The sequence below is a fragment of the Saccopteryx bilineata genome, chromosome 12, assembly GCF_036850765.1.
Source record: "Saccopteryx bilineata isolate mSacBil1 chromosome 12, mSacBil1_pri_phased_curated, whole genome shotgun sequence".
In the NCBI taxonomy this organism is placed as follows: domain Eukaryota; kingdom Metazoa; phylum Chordata; class Mammalia; order Chiroptera; family Emballonuridae; genus Saccopteryx; species Saccopteryx bilineata.
In genome coordinates this window covers 28,190,173-28,208,596 of record NC_089501.1, presented here as the reverse complement: position 1 = coordinate 28,208,596, position 18,424 = coordinate 28,190,173, and the positions used below count along the sequence as shown (strand labels likewise).

General features: G+C 35.3%; 1 protein-coding gene across 1 annotated transcript in view; it reads left to right on the top strand.

Moving 5' to 3' along the window:
• MOXD1 (monooxygenase DBH like 1) overlaps positions 1–12,328 on the top strand; it is an 89,524-nt gene extending 77,196 nt beyond the window's left edge. Inside the window, exons 11-12 of the mRNA XM_066248283.1 lie at positions 10,091–10,259; positions 10,764–12,328. Coding sequence (XP_066104380.1) covers positions 10,091–10,259; positions 10,764–10,931 — 337 coding nt within the window. The 3' untranslated portion in view covers positions 10,932–12,328. The remainder of the gene's footprint in view (positions 1–10,090; positions 10,260–10,763) is intronic.
• The last annotated feature ends 6,096 nt before the right edge of the window (positions 12,329–18,424 follow it).

Here is an 18,424-nt window from a genome sequence, read left to right as displayed (position 1 = left end):
TTTGTAGGACATACACATTCAATCCATGGCAGGAGGAGATATTCAAGCAGAGATCTGAGTGATAAGCTAACCATATAAAGATGTCTGAGTATGCTCTCTGTAGAGAGAAGAGTCAGTGTAATGACTCCGGAGTGGGTGGGAAGCGCGTATTCAAAGAGCAAGAAGGAGAGTTTGGCTCGACTAGAGCAGAGTGAAATATGATAGGGAATGAGTATGGAGATCTGACAGCAAATGGGACCAGATCATGTGGAACTTTGTAGGCAACATAAGGACTTTGGGTTTTAAGGACAAAGTAAAACCATTGTAATGTATTTTTAAAAAGCCAATTTGGCTACTGTGTTGAGAAAAGACTCTAGAAGGGTCAGATTGGAAAGAATAAAACCGACCAGGAGACTATTGTGCTTGTTTAGGTGAGAAGCGAGGGTGCCTTGGACCAAGGTGATGGCTGAAGAGTTAATGAGAAATGGTTATTACATCAGGTTACCTTTTGAAGATAGCATTCGCTGCATTTGTTGATTGATTGCATTTCAGGGAGTTGGTCATAAAAAAGAGAAAAGGAAAGGAAAAATGATGATGTGTGAATTGAATGGTGTAATAGTATAGAAAACTTGTTTGAACAAGAAATTGAAATTTTGGTTATATTAAGGTTGCTATAGAAAAATAACATCACAGCCTTACCTGTGGTGGCGCAGTGGATAAAACATCGACCTGGAATGCTAAGGTTGCTGGTTCAATACCCTGGGCTTGCCTGGTCAAGGCACATATGGGAGTTGATGTTTCCTGCTCCTCTTTCCTTCTCTCTCTCTCTATTCTCTCTCTAAAAAGTGTAGAAATAAAAAAAAATAACATCACAAAGAAAAATTAGGGTGCTCAGTGGAAATTTTGGAGTGTATATTTTGTTTTAATAGAAAGAAAATTTTTCTACTGATTAGGACTTTTCAAAATGAAATAGACTCATGTAATTATGAAAAAGTTACACCTAGATTTTTGGTATTTAAGGAAAAGATAAACAAGTAATGAGGATGTGGTAAAATTCAGATGCTGAACGAGAATATAATTTATGTTCTACTTTTTGTTTCTAAATATTATAGAGTTATAAATTATGAACTAAAAACATTCTTTTTTTAAAAAAAAATTAAACTGCCTGACCTGTGGTGGCACAGTGGATAAAGCGTCGACCTGGAAATGCTGAGGTCACCAGTTCGAAACCCTGGGCTTGCCTGGTCAAGGCACATATGGGAGTTGATGCTTCCAGCTCCTCCCCCCTTCTCTCTTTCTGTCTCTCCTTTCTCTCTCTCGCTCTGTCTTTCCCTCTCCTCTCTAAAAAAATGAATTAATTAAAAAAAAATTAAACTTACTCTTCAAAGACATGTTCTACTGAGTTCCTATCCAAACAACCCAATGGGCACTAAATCTACTAAAATGCTTATGTAAATTAGTTTGCAGTTAATGAAGTATTTTCAAATGCAGTATTTCATGTAAGTTATTTTCACATAATTCTAATAGGTAGGCCAGAACTTGCAATCTTAGTTTTATAGAGGAGGAAATAGAAACTGCAAAATTAAGAAATTGCTCAACATTCTATTATTCACAATAATTAACAGAGGCAGGGTTTATATTGTGATTTTATATATTTGTATATCTGTCTTTTATTAAAAATAAATGATTATATATAAATAAAATATTAATAAACAACAGCACATAAAGTACTCTAAAAATGCTGATATAGTCTTGTTTTTGAAATATTGCTATCATATTATTTCGTATTAAGACTTAAGTAGCGTTTTATTTCTTTAGAATATTTCTTATATATTTACTTAAAATTTTTCATAATCAGGCTAATTTGAGAGAATGTTGAAAACAAATGGACATTCAAAGCTGTGTGTTTACAAGAGAGTGATTCATTCAGAATGCCTTCTATTTCAAACACATTCTGAGGTCCAATCATTTTCTTTTGTGTTCACCTTGTGTAAAGCCTCTGGCAATGCTCAGTGTCCACATCCCGGTGAGCCCTGTCAGTGCCCATGCCTTTGGTCTCCACCAGAAAATACTGAAGTTGGGGTTTTCATCACTTAAAAGAACAGGAGAACTGCTTCACAGAACAAGACCAGTTTTGAGATGTCACTGTCCACATAAAACCACTTCACTACAGGTTAAATATATTTATTCTTCAAAAAATATGAGTGAAAAGAAGCCTCTGTTCTAAAATACATGTTTGGACTTTAAATCACATGTTCAGGTCTAGTTCACCATCACAGCGACATAAATATTACTGAAGGCCAAACTAACAAGATATTGGTTAAAAGATCAGAAAGAAAAATCGTTTGGGTGCTTTTCCTGTTTTGCTTAAAAGGAAATTGCAAATTTGGTTTCAGGATGCAATACTAAAAAGGAATATCGTATAACATATAACCCCCAATCTCCTATTTTGTGATTTTAATATAATTATTTAGGTGCCCCATTTCATTTTATACATTCCATAGCGACCCTAAGATTAGAGGATGACTCGGTAGAAAAATAGAGACAACTACATCTTGTTTCAGGATTTGTCTGTTCTGGGGGATGCAATCTTCTTTGCCTCCCACAGATCTGGCAAGGCTTACGGAAGAACAAAAACTCACAGAGATGAGATAGCAGAATAGATAACGAGTTTGTATGAATTCTCTATTCTCTGCAACACCACACATCAACTCAGTTCCAGGGAGGTTCATGTGATGGAATGTTCCTGTCTTATTTGTTATGTTTCTAAAAAGGAATCAAGAGGGGTGATTCTTTTTCTTTACAGGAAAAATCGCTTAATGGTTATAATGTGTAAAAATCACAAATGCTTATTATAAAAAGTTTGAGTAATGTAGAAAAAAATTTTAAAAAGAAGATAAAAGCCATCACTTCAAATTCTGTTACAAAAAAATACAAATATTAATTGAAAGTTATTACAGGCGTCCTTCTGTGTAGATATTGCTATAAAAATGAATAAATTATTATTATAAAGATGATAATGTGTTCATTGTTTTAAACAAAAGCATTAAAATTAAATTTTGTTTTAATTTATTAGAAGAAAAATAAACTGAACAGTTGAACTTCAAATAAATGTTGCACTTTTTCTCTTTTTGGTGAGAGGAGGGGAGATAGTGAAGCAAACTCTCACATGCGCCCTGACTGGGCTCCACCCAGCGACCCCATCTGGGGTTGATGCTTGAGTACTGAGCCATTTTTAGCACCTGAGGCAGATTTGTTCAGACCATCCAAACTATCCTCAGTGCTCAGGGCCATGCTCGAACCAGTTGAGCCACTGATTACAGGAGGGAAAGAGGGAAAAAAGTGGGAGAGGGAAGAGAACAGAAGCAGATGATCACTTCTCTTGTGTGCCCTGACCGGGAATTGAACCCTGGACATTCATATGCTGGGCCAATGCTCTATCATGGCCAGGGATATCTTTTTTTTTTTAACCATAAGAGACAGTATTTAATAAAGAGGCTTACAAATCTTGAGAAAATAGACTGTGAAAAGCACTGAGATTTTATACTCACTTTTTAAAAAACTACTTATTTGGGGGGGTCTTTGTTTTTTTTTTCTTTACTTTTAAAATTTGGATGTTTTCTTATTGATTACTTTCTTATTTTTGTTTTGTTATTTTTTCCTTTCTGCTTTCTTTTTTTTCTTAAATTACATGTTTCAATTTTAGATCATAAAAGATGAAGAGGACACTCATACTCTCACATTGTCTCCAACCTCCCTTTTCTATACCTTCAAATATTCATTATTTATATTACAATTATTGTATTGTCAAGATTTTAAATTTTTACATTTAACTTTGAAACTTAATTCTAAGGATATTTAATGCAAATTTAATTTTTAAATACAGTAAATAGTAATCCTGAATTTTATATGATTTCTACATTTTTGAGTTCTTTCATTTGATCATCAAGATTTTATTCTCAAGTTATTTAATCACAAAGGACTTCCAGGTGCTTTATGCCCTGTGTTCTTTTACATTTGAGAATTGCTACAAACTTTTTTCTAATCTACTTGTGATTTTTCTCTTACAATTTTTCAGAAATGTTCCGCTTTTTTCTAACTTATTTGCTGCTAAAGTTGTTTTGTCTATAATTTATTTGCTTTTGTCTACTATCTCCTGTTTCATCTCATTCTGTTGTTTCATCATCTTATATTTGAGCTTTTGTTTAATCGAATTCATGCTCTTATTAAATAGCTTATAACATGAAACACTTGTGGGAATTCTCTCCTGTATAATTGGTTTATATTTTCTTCTAGAGTCAGTTTGTTTCTGTCTCTTTACATGAAATGTGATATATAATTTCCTTTTCAGCCTGTGTTTGTGTGGTTGTTATGTCGTTTCTTGCTTCTGCGGGGTCAGTTCCCTCTAAAACTTCCCTTTGCTAAAATGTAGGTGAATTCTTGCAAATCTGCGAGTAGTTTTCTTTCTTGCTATACCACAGTTTGAGGTTGAGGTGGTGTATTTTATGTACATATTTTTTTTAATATTTTGATAGTAAAAAGCTGTGGGTATAGAGGTGGACCTGCATACTGTCTATTGGATTACACGGGTTAATCCTTCTTTATATTTTGTTAAAAATCTATCCGAGGCAGTTTTCTAACTGGCAAGGGCTGAATCCCTGTCCGAGGAGGATTGTCCCAGTCTGACGTCATGCTGGCAAATCTGTTGCAGCCTCGAGCCTTCACTTCTTACTACTGAGACTCAACCTCACTATGTACTTCCAATTCCCATTTCTTAGAGTGTGTCACGAGAACTAGAGGTTGTAGCTTGTTAAGTCAGATACCCTGGTTTCCTTCTTTAATAATTAGATTGTAAAGTTGGTGGCATTATGTCGTGTCTTTTTTCATCATTTCATTGATAAGCTTTTAATTCTCTTTTATTATTTTATTTTAAAAGTCAAATTGCTTGGGGTAGAACTTACGTACAATAAAATGCACCCATTATTGTTAGAAAGTTTTCTCAGATGTGTACATCTATTTAACACCATCACAAACAAGATACAGGTGGTCCTGAGTTATGACAGTCTCGACATACGACATTTTGAGTTTATGATGCTCACTCCCATAAAAACTTTAAAGAAATTGAGATGTGAGTGTTTCGGCTTATGTCGTTAGCGTTGTACTTCCAGACTACGTGGGTAAACTAGTTTGGTTGTGCACAGCCGAAGAATATGCAGTATACCATATAGTATATTTATGTTCTTTTCCTTTTTCTGTGGCTTAGTTGTGTTTTTTTGTTCTGGATTACAATTTTACAACTGTGTTAGGATAGGTAAATGACTTAGGCTAGAGTGTGTTTTTACTTACACCAAAATTCGGATTACTCCACTGTCATAGAAACGGAACTGTGTCGTAAGGCGAGGACCCCTCATTTCTATCACACCCTAAAGTTCTCTTGGGCCTATATGGAGACAGTCTCACCTCACACACAAAGTCTCATGAAACTGAATCTGCTTTATGTTACTGTACTACATTACTAGTACTGTACTGTACTAGTTTGGTCTTTCCTAGATTTTTATATAAAATGGGGTCATGTAAGATGTGCTCTTTTGTGTCCGGTTTCTTTGAGTTAGAGGTTTCTGAGATTCCTCTGAGGTGCGGCGTGTATCAGCAGGCCCTTCCTTTTTTATTGCCGAGTAGTATTCCCCTGTGGATACACCCAAGTTCATTCTTCTATTCACTGGTTAAAAGACATTTGGATTGTTTGCAGTTTCTGACTATTATGAAGAAAGCTGCTATAAATATTATTGTATAAGTCTTTGAACGAACATTTGTCTTCAATTTTCTGGGTTAATACCTAGTGGTGGAATCACTGGATTGTATGCTTACTTTATGTTTATTTCATAAGACTCAAAATTTTCTACAAAATGGTGGATGTTTTACATTCCTGAAGTAATGGGTAAGAGTACCCTATTGTTTAACATTTTTATTGTTGTTTTGTATTTTCAATATTTTAAATTTTTATCTATTTTAATATATAGTGTGATATCTTTTTTTTTTTTTTTTTACAGAGACAGAGAGTCAGAGAGAGGGATAGATAGGGACAGACAGATAGGAATGGAGAGAGATGAGAAGCATCAATCATCAGTTTTTCATTGCAACACCTTAGTTCATTGATTGCTTTCTCACATGTGCCTTGACCGCGGGCCTTTAGCAGACCGAGTAACCCCTTGCTCGAGCCAGTGACCTTGGGTCCAAGCTGGTGAGCTTTTGCTCAAACCAGATGAGCCCACGCTCAAGCTGGCGACCTCAGGGTCTCGAACCTGGGTCCTTCCACATCCCAGTCCAACATTCTATCCACTGCGCCACCGCCTGGTCAGGCTATAGTGTGATATCTTATTGCATTTTTATTTTCCATTTTCCTTAGGATTTAACAATCTTGAGCCTCTTTTCACATGATTATTTGTCACTAGCTGTACCCGGCCACGCATTGCTGTGGCTCAGTCTGGTTAAATGGAAAAGAAAAAAAAGAGAAAGCACACGTTCTAAAATGTTTAATTTCACAATGCTTGTGGGTATACAATATTTTTTGTTGTTCCATTGTCTGTGCAGATATAGAGATTGTCTGGTTTGCCAACTCTAGAACATGCAACATATAATCATAAAATATTTAGTATAGCGTGTGTTGCTTTTACGTCCAACAGATGGCGCTGTTTTCCAAAAAAAGCATGTTTTTACCTGTAACAGGTATGACATCTATATAATAGTAGCTATATAAAAATACGCGCGTACTTGTAGGTATATAAAAACATGCGCATATTTGAATGCAACGTTGTATCAAAATTTCAAAGCAATTGGTGAAGAACTTTCAGAGATTTAAGATTTTGAACAAATGAACATTTACATTTTTATTTATATAGATTTATGTATGTTCCTCTTTAGCTGTTCAAACTTTTGCCCATTGTTTAATTATGTTATTTGTTTTATTATTGACTTGTAAGAGTGCTTTATATTTTTTAAGATTCTTTTTTTACACTTTGACTATAAGACCTTTTTCAGATATATTTTTACAGATAGTTTTTCTCAGTCCATGGTTTGATTTTTATTATTTAGCTGTACTTTTGAAGTCTATTTTATCATTTATAGTTTGTTTTGTGCTTTTGATATTCTGTGTAAGAAATCTTTGTCTCCCCAACATCAGGAAGATTTTTTTCCCATTTTTTTCCCCTAAGAAGTTTATAGTTATAGGTTTTACATTTTCATTGATGATGCATTTTGAATAATTTTTTTTGTGTGTGGTATGAGATAAATGCTGAGATTCACTTTTTTCATAGAGAAATCAAGTTGTTCAAGAACCATTTGATGAAGAAAACTTACCCTTTTCCTATTGAACTTGACTAGAATGTTGAAAAATTATTTGACCATGTATTGACTATTTATGGACTCTGAATTCTGTATCATTGTTGTACATGTTTATCCTTAATATAATGCCACACTCAGTTATTATAGTTTTATAAGATGTCTTTAAATAAGAGGGTGTAAGTCCCAAAACATTGGCATTTTTTATTCTCCCAAAATTATTTTGGATAATCCAAATTTATTTCATTTTTTATATATTTTTAAATCAACTTGCCAATTAGATTAAACTTACAAAGAAAAATTACTCATCAATATTAAATAATATTAATGATTTATTTTTATTAACTACAGTGACATATAAATAATATCCTTTTAAAAATGTTTATTTGGGTAGACATTTATATACTGCCTAGATGTGCAGAAATTTCACTATTTTAATTTCTAGAACATTTCCAATCTTCTTAATTCTTAGTCCCAGTGATAGCAGAAGAACTTACTACTTCAGGGTTACTTATTTCTAATTTAAAGCTTAGTCTTATAAGGAAAAATACTCAGGATAAATATTCACTGTTTCAGGATTTCTCCTCTTTCTGTTCTGTCTGTTTTCTCCAGGGGTAGCCTGGACATGTGGTGTAGGATAGGCAGAAATGATTGTATGACATTATAGAGTAGGGGCCTGGACAAAGTTAGTAAAACTGGAAAGGAAATAATAAACATGAAACAATGATGCCATCTTAGAGAGGTTGGTGACTACATCCCCAGGTTACTCAGTCATGTTATGCTGTCTCCAATGTATGAACCATTGTTTTTCTTTTCCTTTTTACATTCTTTCCACATATTTATGATAAGTTTACAAGTGTTTATACCTCATGTCAATCTAGCAGCAAAGCTTTTTAAAATTTTTATATATGCACAGTAGTACAGTATTAATTCTTATTAGCAAGCCTGCAGAAAATTCAGATCAGGCTGCCTCAGATCACTAGTAGAGATTCTAGTGCCACCTTGTGGTATGTGTGGTGGTTACAGGCTAATAATTCCCTGTCCCCGACCCCAGCATTTCCTTAGTTATGAAGTTGATTTTCTTTTCTTTCTTTCTTTCTTTTTTTTTTTTTTTTTGAGGTAGGTAGGTACATTACCTCTTTGAAAAGTAAATTTCATTTTTAATATTTGATTCAAAAAATTATTTTGTTTAATAAAACCTTGACGTAGTTTTATTGTATTTAAAAGGACATTGTATATAAACATAATACCCTCCCTTTTTTCTTTTTTGTCAAGATTTTACTTATTGATTTTAGGGGGAGGAGAGAGAAGGAGAAAGGGGAATAGGAGCAAGAACACGAACTCATAGTAGTTATTTCTCATATATGCCTTGACCAGGCAAGCCCAGGGCTTTGAACTGGCGACCTCAGCATTCCAAGTTAATTAAGGCTTTATCCATTCAGCCACCTCAGGTCAGGCATAACAAGCCCCTTTCAAGTCAAGTTTTGATTTTATACTATTCCTGATTTGCATCTCTACAAGTGCTCACAACATGTTTAATTTTAAAATGCAATAGATTCTAAGTCATTGATAGCTATGCTTAATATACTGTGAAGCTGATCACACTTTCTTTACTACATTTAACTTTAAAGTCTGTACAAAATAATGCATTTAAAACAAAGTAAAGATATATTGCCTTTAATGAAAGGAAAAAAGGAAGGTAGGACTGAAGAATAGAAATGTTATCATATATTATGCATTGCTTTTTTGTGGTATTGTTTCAGTATGGAGGAAATAGTTTTAATTTAGAAATTAAAATTTTATCTTTATAATTAAAAAATTAATAAATGATATTTAATTTACTTTAAAAATAATACTCTATGTGTCTGAATAAGTTATGTGTGTAAGAGAAGAAAGTGTGAAGTTCAATTATTAAAATGTAGGTTCCTTGGCTGGAGGTTAATTATTTGGTAATTACTGGAACATCTTCTTGGGGCGTAGTGGGAGCCAGCTACCTACTGGTTACCTGTGATAATGTTCTGGAAGATCCATGTATTAGTTCATGTAGATTTTTGTTATGTGTCAACACTTATCTTTTTCCTTTCTTTCAGGAATCAATAATATAAACCTATATTTAATAAAGAGTATCTTTTCAAGCAGGGCTTGTCATTCTTCTGTGATTTGTTCTGTCTTTGTTGGACATTTAGCAAATTGTGTGTGTGCAGCAAGTAGATGCAAAACATATCGTCTGGAGAATTTTTTTTTTTCTCTCAGTAAAAATTTTATAACACTGGTTCAATTTCAAATCTCTTTATCTCCATGTAAGCAAGCCAACAGGGCAGCCACCAGGGGTCAGGCTTTTCAACTATATGGAATTGAAATTTCCATCTCTGTTACAGCACCTTTTAAGATCCTACACATTTCTTTATTACTTCATTAGCATTACACTACTTAGAACTCTTTGCTTACCAATTACATTGGTAATTAGAGCCGAAACAAATACATGAGGAATTATGAGACTCTGGGGAAGCTTCTGAGCCAGAATTATTTGTCTAAAAGTAATACCCTTCTGCTATTAAAACAAGCAATTTCATTTTTCAGAAGGACTCCTCCTTATCATTTAGTATGTATTTCCTCTAGTAAATGCTATGAGTTCATCATTGTGTTGCATTAGGTCATCTGTGTTTGTAAAAATGAACAAGAATGAGGTCAACTTTAGAATGTCGAAAATAATAGAAACTGGAATGCTTTTATTCTGAATATGACTAATTGTGGTTTTTTATTTTAAATTCAGGACCTGGCCTTTCATTATCAAAAGCCCCAAGCAATATAAGAACCTTTCTTTCATGGATGCAATGAATAAGTTTAAATGGACTCTAAAAGAAGGTCTGTCCTTCAATAAGCTGGTCCTCAGCCTGCCGGTGAACGTGAGATGCTCCAAGACAGACAATGCGGAGTGGTCGGTGAGCCCCACTTTTTCATCTTTGGGGAAACCACATGTCACATTTTTCCCTGATGCCACCACATGTAAAATCCGAGGGACAGACAAATATCCATCAATCCAACAAACCAGTAGAAAATTTATTTGCTTAATGATTACTTGGGTTGACCAAAAACTCCTTATTCCATGCCCTTTGAAGAGGAAAATTTATTCTAAATCTAACGTTGTAGTGAAGCAGGACTAGGATGAGGTGAGAGTTTCAGTAAGTAAAGGAGCCTGATTTGTATCTCTTCAGTCCCAGGTGCAAGTCTAGCCCTCCGCTCTATTTCCCGTGGAATCCCTAAGCTTGTGACTCTCCTGATGTTTGACAACTTCAGCAGCCATCTGCCCCCCCCCACACACACACACACACCCGCCGCCATCTTCCATCTCTTACACTGCAGAAGTGTAAGGACTGAGCGAGCTTGGCCACAGTCTTGCTCTGAAATCATACACTCAGTGGCATTGTCTGCTCTTTCATTTTCAGATCCAAGGGATGACAGCGTTGCCTCCAGATATAGAAAGACCGTACAGAGCAGAGCCTGTGCTGTGCGTCTCTCCGTCCGGCTCTCTGCACCGGAGCTCCTCCCCCACGCTGCTGGGCTGCTTCATAGCCCTGGGCACCATGCTGAGCAGCCTACCCTCGTGGTCCTAATTCTGTCGTCCTCCGTGATGATGTTTTCTGTGATCTGAAACTGTCATTTAACGTGAAGGTCAAAGACACTTTGGGCATGAGGAGTGAGTGTGGAGATCATGCAGACGGACCTTTCGTGGACTCCCTTCCTCCCCGTGCTCCCAGTCTCCCTGAGGGATGTCATGGCTTCTTTTATTTTCTTCTCCCTAGAAATGTCTGATGAAATGTATCAATTCCCAATAAAGCAAAACTGGCCTGATAATGTAACCTTTATAAAAGTTTGGACAAAGTCAAGTGAAAGTAATAGAATTCTTTATTTCCTTTTGCATTACATTTTATTTAAACATTCATAATTGCTATTTTACTTTTTTTTTTTTTTTTTGGTTTGGCTTCTACAAAACATTCCTTTTTAAAAACGCTTTCATCTTTAAAATGTCAGAGGAAGTCCTCTTCATTCCAGTTTTCTTCCTGTTTATTGTTCTTTGAGTGTGACTTCCCAAGTGTAATGACGGTGCCACCTTTCTTTCGATGTTATCCAGTTCTATCCTTTTCTGTGAGTTACCCGTGGATCCCATACCTCAGTGCTTTTTGATGATGCCCGTTCTAATCTCTCCATTTACCTGAGTCTATTGGGACTCTCCAACTCCCTTTAACCCACCTAAGAGTGAGTACTTTTGTATCCTTCCCTGCTCAGCACTGGCCAGGAGAGTGTTTTCTTGAGCTCTATCACTATTTAAAAAGAAAGAGGCTGTAAGAAATAGACATGATACCTAACTGATTGTTGGCTGAGGAGAAAATGTAATTGGCTGCAAACCTGTGTTGTGAGGGGTCTTTTTGAAGGTTCAGGTCAAAGGCCAGACAGTGTGAGCCAGCCCAGGAAGGGGTGAGGTCCACATAGCACCTTGCCGACCGCTGCTGGGTGTCACACGTGCCGCATACTGGCTCAATTTGAGTCACAGTTGCTATTGTAGATTTATTTTTATATTAGTTGATAGACTAACTTTCCATAAGAAAATTGTTACCGATTGAAAAACTCTTGTGACTTTTTTGGTTCTTTTTGTATAGTTCTGCTAAATCTTGTATTGTGTCCTTTCCTCATTTCTTAACTTTGGATCATATTAATAAACTAAATAAAATGAAACTTTTGTGTGGTATTTTGTACACTCCTTGAGAGGAGCAAGTGATTTCGTACTGATGTTTCCAGTCAAGTGCATTAAGTACCTTGCATTTTTCTATTCCATTTTTAAGCCCTTTCTCCCTGGCAAACAATGTCCTCAACACTAACTATATTGTCTTTCAAATAAATGTTATCTTTTGGTGTGTTTCTTTCCTGATTCTAAGAATTTTGTTCATATCGTGAAATGTCTGTAATATTTATGAGACATATTTTATAGTTAAATTTTCTTCTTTTTATTCCATAACTGCTATATCAGACTCTATGATTTTTCTGTCTAAATGTTTATAGAAGAAATATGATAATCCCAAACATTCTGTATCTGAAATTTTATGTTTGTTTTTACTTCAGAACATCTGACTCTGAAACGTCAAAGTAAAATGATTTCCTTTGGAAATTGTGTAATATTATATTGTTTTCATTGTTCTGGTAAGGAAGGTAAACATACTGGCTAGAAAAAGACATGCAGCTTTTGGAAGTTTGCAATTTTTGGAACCACAGGGATCTATTTTTCCAGTTGACGCTACTAAGAATAAAGCTGACATTCTTCTCCTATGAATTCTTACGAATATCTATAATTTGGAAGAATTGTTTCTTTATTGAAAATTAGGACAGGTTATCTATTGAAATTTTGGTAAAATTCTGACTGTATTTTAAGTCAGTTTGCTCTTACATGAACAGCCCAGGCTTTTTATTGCTGCCCTGGATCAAGTCACATTCTGTGCCCTCAGCTATCAGGAAGGACTGCCTGAGACCTGAGGGGAAGGTGGAATCTTCATGTACAGTGGTCCTTAGTTTGATCCTTAGTGCAGGGAAACTGGAAGAGCCATATATGATGAAACCAATATTCATCAAGGCCATGTGAGGTTGAGGGTGTTTTGCATGATCAGTTTCTCTGAAGAAGTATCAAACAGAATCAAAGGAGTCCCAGTGAGAAGAGTGATATAGTCAACAGCAGCAGGCATATTAGGAGCTGTGAATTTCCTCCTAATGACTACAGAGGCCAATGATAAGTGATAGGTAAGAGGATATTTACTAGCAGTGTATGGTTGGATTGTATAATTTGCTCACCCAAATGCTTATTTTTGAATATACTGGCCATTTCTAGTTTTTCAATGTGATAAACACTCCATCCTTCTTTCTTCTTCTTCTTCTTCTTCTTCTTCTTCTTCTTCTTCTTCTTCTTCTTCTTCTTCTTCTTCTTCTTCTTCTTCTTCCTTCTTCTCCTTCTCCTCCTCCTCCTCCTCCTCCTCCTCCTCCTCCTTCTTCTTCTTCTCCTTCTTCTTCTTCTTTTTCTTCTCACCTCCTCTTCCTCCTCCTCCTCCTTCTTCCTCTGCTCCAAATGAGAGGAGGGGAGATAGAGAGACAGATTCCTGCATGTGCCCTTAACAGATCCACCCAGCAAACACCTGTCAGGTTGGTGCTCTGCCCTTCTGGGGCCATGCTTGCAACTGAGCTATTTTTAGCACCTGAGGTGGAGGCTCCACTGAGCCATCCTCAACACAAAGGAGGATGCACTTGAACTAATTGAGCCATGGAGGGGAAGAGAGAGAGAAGGAGAAAGGAGGGGAAAGGGGGGGATGAATAAGCAGATGGTTGCTTCTCCTGTGTGCCCTGACCAGGAATTGAAACTGGGACATCCACACACCAGGCCAACACTACCACTGAGCCAACTAGTCGGGGATACGTTCTTATAATTAAAACTTTTTAATATCTATAAATATTTCCTTACAATCAGTTACTATAAGTGAAATGACAGACAGTTGTATATTTTTGAGCATTTTAATTTAGTAATTATAAATATTTCAGTATTATGAATATTTGCAAGATATCTTTGACTTGTTCAAATTATTTTCAAATGGCTTAGAAGAGAATTCAGTCTATATTATTTATTGTCTGTCTACAAAGAGAGTATGATCATTCAAAAATGGTAAAAAAATAATTGAGGCTTTGAATGAAGAATATAGTTTTGAAATACTATTCTTGCAACATTTTAGCTTTGTGAAAAGCTTATTCATTATCATGCAGCATCACTTCCTCACAGACTACTTGTCCCACAAACCTAGAATACACTTTAGTTTGCTCATCTTAGTCTTGCAAGACCTTGATTGACAGTTGTATCCAAATCCAACAGACACCAATTGGCACTTTCTGAGCAAAAAATGGTCAATTGAATAGATTCATGGCAGCATCCCTAGCTCCCTTGGCCAGAGCTGCAGTTCCATAAAAATATAGAGTCATGGAAAATTGTTACAAAGTTAAACATGTTTCCTGCAGAACTTCTCAGTCTTTAATACATAAATGTGCATTTGAAAGCTCAAGGGAAGTTATGTAATATGAAACATCACCCCAGCTCATTGAGGAACACTCCCTAAGGAACAAGCTTTGGGGCATACACGTTTCCCAGCAAAGCGTATTCCGGTTTCTCCAATGAGTTTTCGGAAGACCAAGCTGTTCAAGGGCAACTGTAAAATAGCCCAACAAACATGGGCTTTCACTTGTGTTCTCTGTTTCATTCTGCATTTGTACTTTTTCAAACCAGTAAAATTTACAGAGCGCAAAGAAAAGAGAATTTGCCTTTTTAGAAAACAAAGAATATATTAAAATGAATTACATGGCATGAATAAGGTATTTGAGAAATGTTGACAAATAAAGCTATATATCTTTGGAAAGTTTGAAACTATAGACACAGGCTAACAGAGTAAAACTGATGTAATGCAAAAAAAATGGGAATTAGGGAGAATAATCTATAAATATGGGATGAAAGCCTGCATGGAACCAATCTATCCCTTAATATTTTTAAATAACCCCATTAAATATTGACAACCAAAAATAATGACATACATTCATGTAATGCTTTGAAATTTGCATAGTGCTTTCATAATATTTTCTATTTAATGTTTTGAACTGCATTTACAAATGAATACCCACATTTAGAAAAGCTAAGTAAACAGCATGTTGCATTGCAATAATCATGGGAGACCTAAGTTTCAATCACTTTACAAATTACATGTATGAAAACCACATGTAGATCCAAATTACATGGACTTATTTAACTAAGCTTCTGTTTTCCCATCAGTTATATAGCAATAATAATTTCTAACCTTACGAAATTGCTTGCAGGTTAAAGGTGATAATATTGATATAGTTAGTGCCTGGCACATGAAGCTATTAATATTAGTTTTCTTCTTCCTTTTGCAAGATCTGACATTTAAGGTGCTTAATATCTGACAAAAAAAAATGCAGATTTTTCTCTCCTACCTTTTAGATACAATCAACTGAAATTTGACATTAACCAAACCACTTTTGCTGATCTAATTTTTTTTTTTTTTTTTTTTTTAGCAAGAGAGACGGTGGGGGGGGGATAGATAGGAAGTTGAGACAGATGAGAAGCATCAATTCTTTATTGCGGCTCCTTAGTTGTTCATTAATTGCTTTTTCATATGTCCCAGGGAAGCTACAGCAGAACAATTAACCCTTTGCTTAAGCCAGCAACCTTTTGGTTCAAGCCAGCAACCATGGGATCATGACTGTGATCCCATGCTCAAGTCAGTGACCTCACACTCAAGCTGGTGAGCCCAGGCTCAAGCCGACAACCTTAGGGCTTTGAACCCATGTCCTCTGCATATCAGGCCAACACTCTTGTCCACTGCGCCACTGTCTGGTCAGGCTGATTCTTAATCAAATGAATGTTAAGCAATCACTCATTCAAAAATTATCTTGAATGACTACGCTATGTTTCTGAAGAGGAAAAACATTGTATTTTACTGTGTTTTTTTTTTCCTGTGAACAATAATCTGTTCTTATTGAAGATAATGCTACTTCAAAGTTAAAATGAACTGGTTTCTTTTTATTTCCTTTATAGCATTAGTTTTTTTATGTGAATAGCTTTAAAATTCTGCTCTATTTTTTACTGCTTTATGAGGCTTTTTCTTCCACATATGACTATGGTATCTTCAAATCACTTTGAGAAATTATTCCATAAGTTGTCTTTTTAAATTAGTATTATGTCTGGAGAAAACAGACTCTTTCAAATAGTCTTACTAAATATAATAATATTGTGTTAACCAATTAATATATAAGGAAAGACATAGGAAATAAAACGGAATGGGGTGGGAGGGATTATCGTCTGTACTAAATAAGGAAAGTGTTTCTCTCTATTAGCCAGCAGAGGGCGCTTTGTATATATGGTTGTAAATCCAGCCAGAGCAGGGGCAGGGCTTGGAGAGCTGGTCTCCTCTAACCACCTGCCCTGACCCTTCTCATCTCGAACTCTACTTCCGTCCTTTACTATTATGTTAGTGGTGCTAATTTTAAGTTCAATTGCTTGCAGTTAAAATTTTCTTTTTGAGGATTTAGCTCTGAGATCAATCTTACATCTCTTAAACCTTAACTGGGATTATTCTAAGCCTCTTTTTAAAATTTCCAAATTATTTTACAGTAGCTTAATGGGATAAACTTCATCTCCTACTTTAAGATTATTTAACTCTTTAACTTCTCTTATCTTTTATCTTCTCTTTTACTTCTTTTGTTTTTTAATTTAATTTCCACTTTTAATTCAGATCTATCGTAATCACTACTTCCGAATATATTGTTTAGTCCATTAGTTTTCTATTTTTATTTTTTTAAATTTATTTACTCTAATAAAAGTTTGAAACACTTAAGCAAAATCACGGGCAGTGATGAGCACGTATTTTGCAAACAAAGAAAAGTGGAGGATTTTTTTTTCCTTTGGCACTCTCTGTACCTACAGCACTGGCTCCTTGGAAGGCACTGCCCAGGACAGGTGAGGACAATTTTCCAGTGCTCGAAGTCACTTGTTAATCTTGCTCGAGTTGTAAACCCATCATTCCAACAGCACATTGGGTTTGCAAAAATTGTGTTGCCTTCCACAGACCACTCAGCCTTCCTATGAAAGCTCTCTTCTTTGAAAATCCATAGTCTCCAAATTATAAAATCATAGGACATGGAGTTAAGTATGACAATTTTACCCCCTACCCAGAAGCCATATCTTACTACTGAGGTTACCAGATGTCTTCTGCTGCTTTTGTGATTTCTTTAATTAGCTAGAGAAATTTTCTCCTATTTTTATGGTTAACAGAGATCTGCTGTTTGCCCTTTGCTTCACTGAGATGTGGCTGTGCATATGGGCTCTGTGGGAGGTCCGTATGTAGCTTTTAAACAATTTTAATTTTTCATCAATCATTCATCCTTGAGCCAAACACTGTTACGAACTTGAAATACAGTGGTAAATAAGAAAGCAGAGGCTCAAATTTAGGAAGAAAGATAGAGTCTGTAGGTACAATTTTTAAAAAATCTCTTATTTTTGAGTTCTCTTTGTCTAGTTAATAGAGCATCAATTCCGATGGCCATAGGTCATGGTTTCTTCTCACCTGTAGTGTATACATTTTCACTTGTAATATTTGACGTACGTATTATATACAGCTAAGTGTTATATTTACCCTCAATCTTAGTAGTCTTAGCATAATTAACTTATTTTTGATATTAGCTACAGATAAATTTATTTAAATTAATAGTTTAAAATATCTTTCTTTAAGTAAGGTATGCCTTCATCTCCAATAAGAATCTTAATTTTTATGTGATTTGGACCCATGCAACTCTATCAAATTTATCATTTGTTACATTTTTTAACGCTCTGACTGGAAGAATAAAAGGTGAACTGAGAGATGGGATGTGTGAGCAGAGAGCGTACAGAGGAGGGGAGCTTGGTTATGTCTTGTGGTTAACATTGCACATCCACAGAAAAACACTTTTGCCTGGAACTGTTATAGAGTACTTAGTCTCTGGGTCATAGTAGCTTTTAGTATCTATTCTGATATGAAGAATTGACATGAAATCTTTGCCTTATATCATTACAATGAATAAAAGATTGACAAAGTTGACTGAGGTACAGTGAAGAAATTAGAATAAAATATTAATATTTAAAAATATTCTTAAAATAGTTATATAAAAATCCATGTCTACTAGATTGTCTAATGTGATTTAACAGAAAAGTTTTCATCATCTGCCTTGGTAACTGCTAGACTTCAGCACAATGAATTGCCTATAGTAATGTTATTATAAATATATTACTTGAATAATTCTGAAATATGTAGTTTGAGAAGCTCTAACTATGTGTTTCAAATTATTTAAGTAGGTTGCCAAATCCCAATAGGCTCGATATATTTAGGGTTTAAAACTCTGAAAATTCTGAATTTAGCATGTACCAAATGTGATGGAAAGCATGCAATGTCAGACTCAATAAAGTGTTCTTTCATGGGCTAGCTTATGGACGGTAGAAAACAGGTCTGCAACACTAGTTTAAGGCCGTGTCTTGCAG